At 29.0% G+C, this 1,662-nt stretch overlaps 1 protein-coding gene across 1 annotated transcript in view; it reads left to right on the top strand.

Moving 5' to 3' along the window:
- LOC107608407 (probable vacuolar amino acid transporter YPQ1) overlaps nucleotides 1–1,508 on the top strand; it is an 8,512-nt gene extending 7,004 nt beyond the window's left edge. The window contains exons 12-14 of the mRNA XM_016310202.2: nucleotides 93–183; nucleotides 804–907; nucleotides 1,117–1,508. Of these exons, the coding sequence (XP_016165688.1) occupies nucleotides 93–183; nucleotides 804–884 (172 nt within the window). The 3' untranslated portion in view covers nucleotides 885–907; nucleotides 1,117–1,508. The remainder of the gene's footprint in view (nucleotides 1–92; nucleotides 184–803; nucleotides 908–1,116) is intronic.

Below are 1,662 nucleotides of genomic sequence, written 5' to 3'. Positions count from 1 at the left end.
TTTGTTGGTATCTGAATTTTTTGAATATATATAAGTTCTAAACCTCAGTAGTTGTATATATCTGAAAGAACTTGTACATATTTTTTGTGCAGCATCCTTGTGAGAAGCTTGGATTGGTCACAAATCAGGCCAAATCTGCCATGGGTAGTAGAATCAGGAGGATGTGTCCTTCTTGATTTTTTTGTATCCTTTTTATGTATTAAGGATCAGAAGAGAAAAGCTTAATTTAGGATGGTACAACTAACTGACTTATTAAATATTAAGTATGTGAAAAACAATTGAGAATTAACTTTTTTTTCAACTAATATCCAGCTAACATTTCTTTTCACTTTTTTTCTTATCTATAATAACAATTCAAATCCTTAACTTTTGTCCGTTTACTGTTTTATTAGTCAATTATTTTTTAAAAGCAAAGTTGGTTTTCTAACAAAATTGATTTCGATATCAACTTGGGATACAAATAGTAGCATTAATTTTAAAATGCTAAACCGCAAGCAAAAATGTCATTTAACAATGATGAGATTGCTTGTCCACTCAAATGTATATTGGTAAATAGAGTATTGTTACACTGGATATGAAAACAATTCATTATATGATTAATTTTTTTCTTTTGGGAAATTTTGTTATAGCCACTGAGGTAGAAGTCTAATCATACATATTATGGAATGTAATGTTATGACGTCCGAAATTCCAGAAAAAATAAGATGGAAGAAGATACAAGTAAAACAATGTCTTAGAGTCCTCTTTAGTCATTCTAAAAAATGAGCATTGCATAAATTTGTTAACCTTAATATCAGTTTTAGATTTTAATTCAATTCATATATTTTAACCATTGGAACTCCAAAGGCTTGGGTAGTAAGTTCAAAAATCAAACTGCTGCTTAAATGACAGTAACATGAATTCTCAGGTCTCTCTCTCTCTCTCTCTCTAGATTTTTTTTCTTTACTGTTTTATACTTTTATACCACTGCCTTTTAGTTCCACCATGATGCAATTGATGCATTCTACAAGAAAAATATATGAACCAATTTCTTATGGACGCATTACTTATTTTGGAAGTTTGAAATAAATCATAGTGTGTTTATTAAGGCTGACTTTCTTGGTAAATTGTAATTAGATGTTGGTAGCTTCCATGCTGTCTCCAAATTATTGCTGAGTGAAGGTGAAATGGACTTTGGTGACTGCTAGTAAAGTGTTTCCTATGAATGAAGTACAGAGAGCATAAGAGGCAAATTAATGGTCCAATTTTACTTGTTCAAACCTGCAATTTTGTTGTTTTAATTTGTTACTTATATTTTGTATTTATCTATAGTTTTCTATGTTCGCTGAGAATTTCATTTGTTCGGGAGTTAGAATCTTAGAATAGTAACCAAGAGTACTAGCGAAAGAAGAATAAATAATTTACAGATTTTGTCAAATTTACATATAAGACGAGTAGTTTAATTTTAACGAGGGTTAACAATATTATTCTGGATAATCTTTCTCTTGTATTAAAGCCTTTGAATATAGACAAACCGTAATATTTTTTTTACTCTTTAAGTGGTGCAATCCTTTTTCTAAATTTTTTATGCTTTCACCAAATGCCTCGTAACTTTCATATAAATTATATTACTTTTAATATTTAAGAGTTAAAAGCGTGAAAATTTAAAAGTGTATTTCTTAT

The sequence above is a fragment of the Arachis ipaensis genome, chromosome B07 (genome assembly GCF_000816755.2).
Source record: "Arachis ipaensis cultivar K30076 chromosome B07, Araip1.1, whole genome shotgun sequence".
Lineage (NCBI taxonomy): Eukaryota > Viridiplantae > Streptophyta > Magnoliopsida > Fabales > Fabaceae > Arachis > Arachis ipaensis.
Note: the sequence above shows the minus strand (reverse complement) of the source record. Positions and strands in the feature narration are given on the sequence as shown.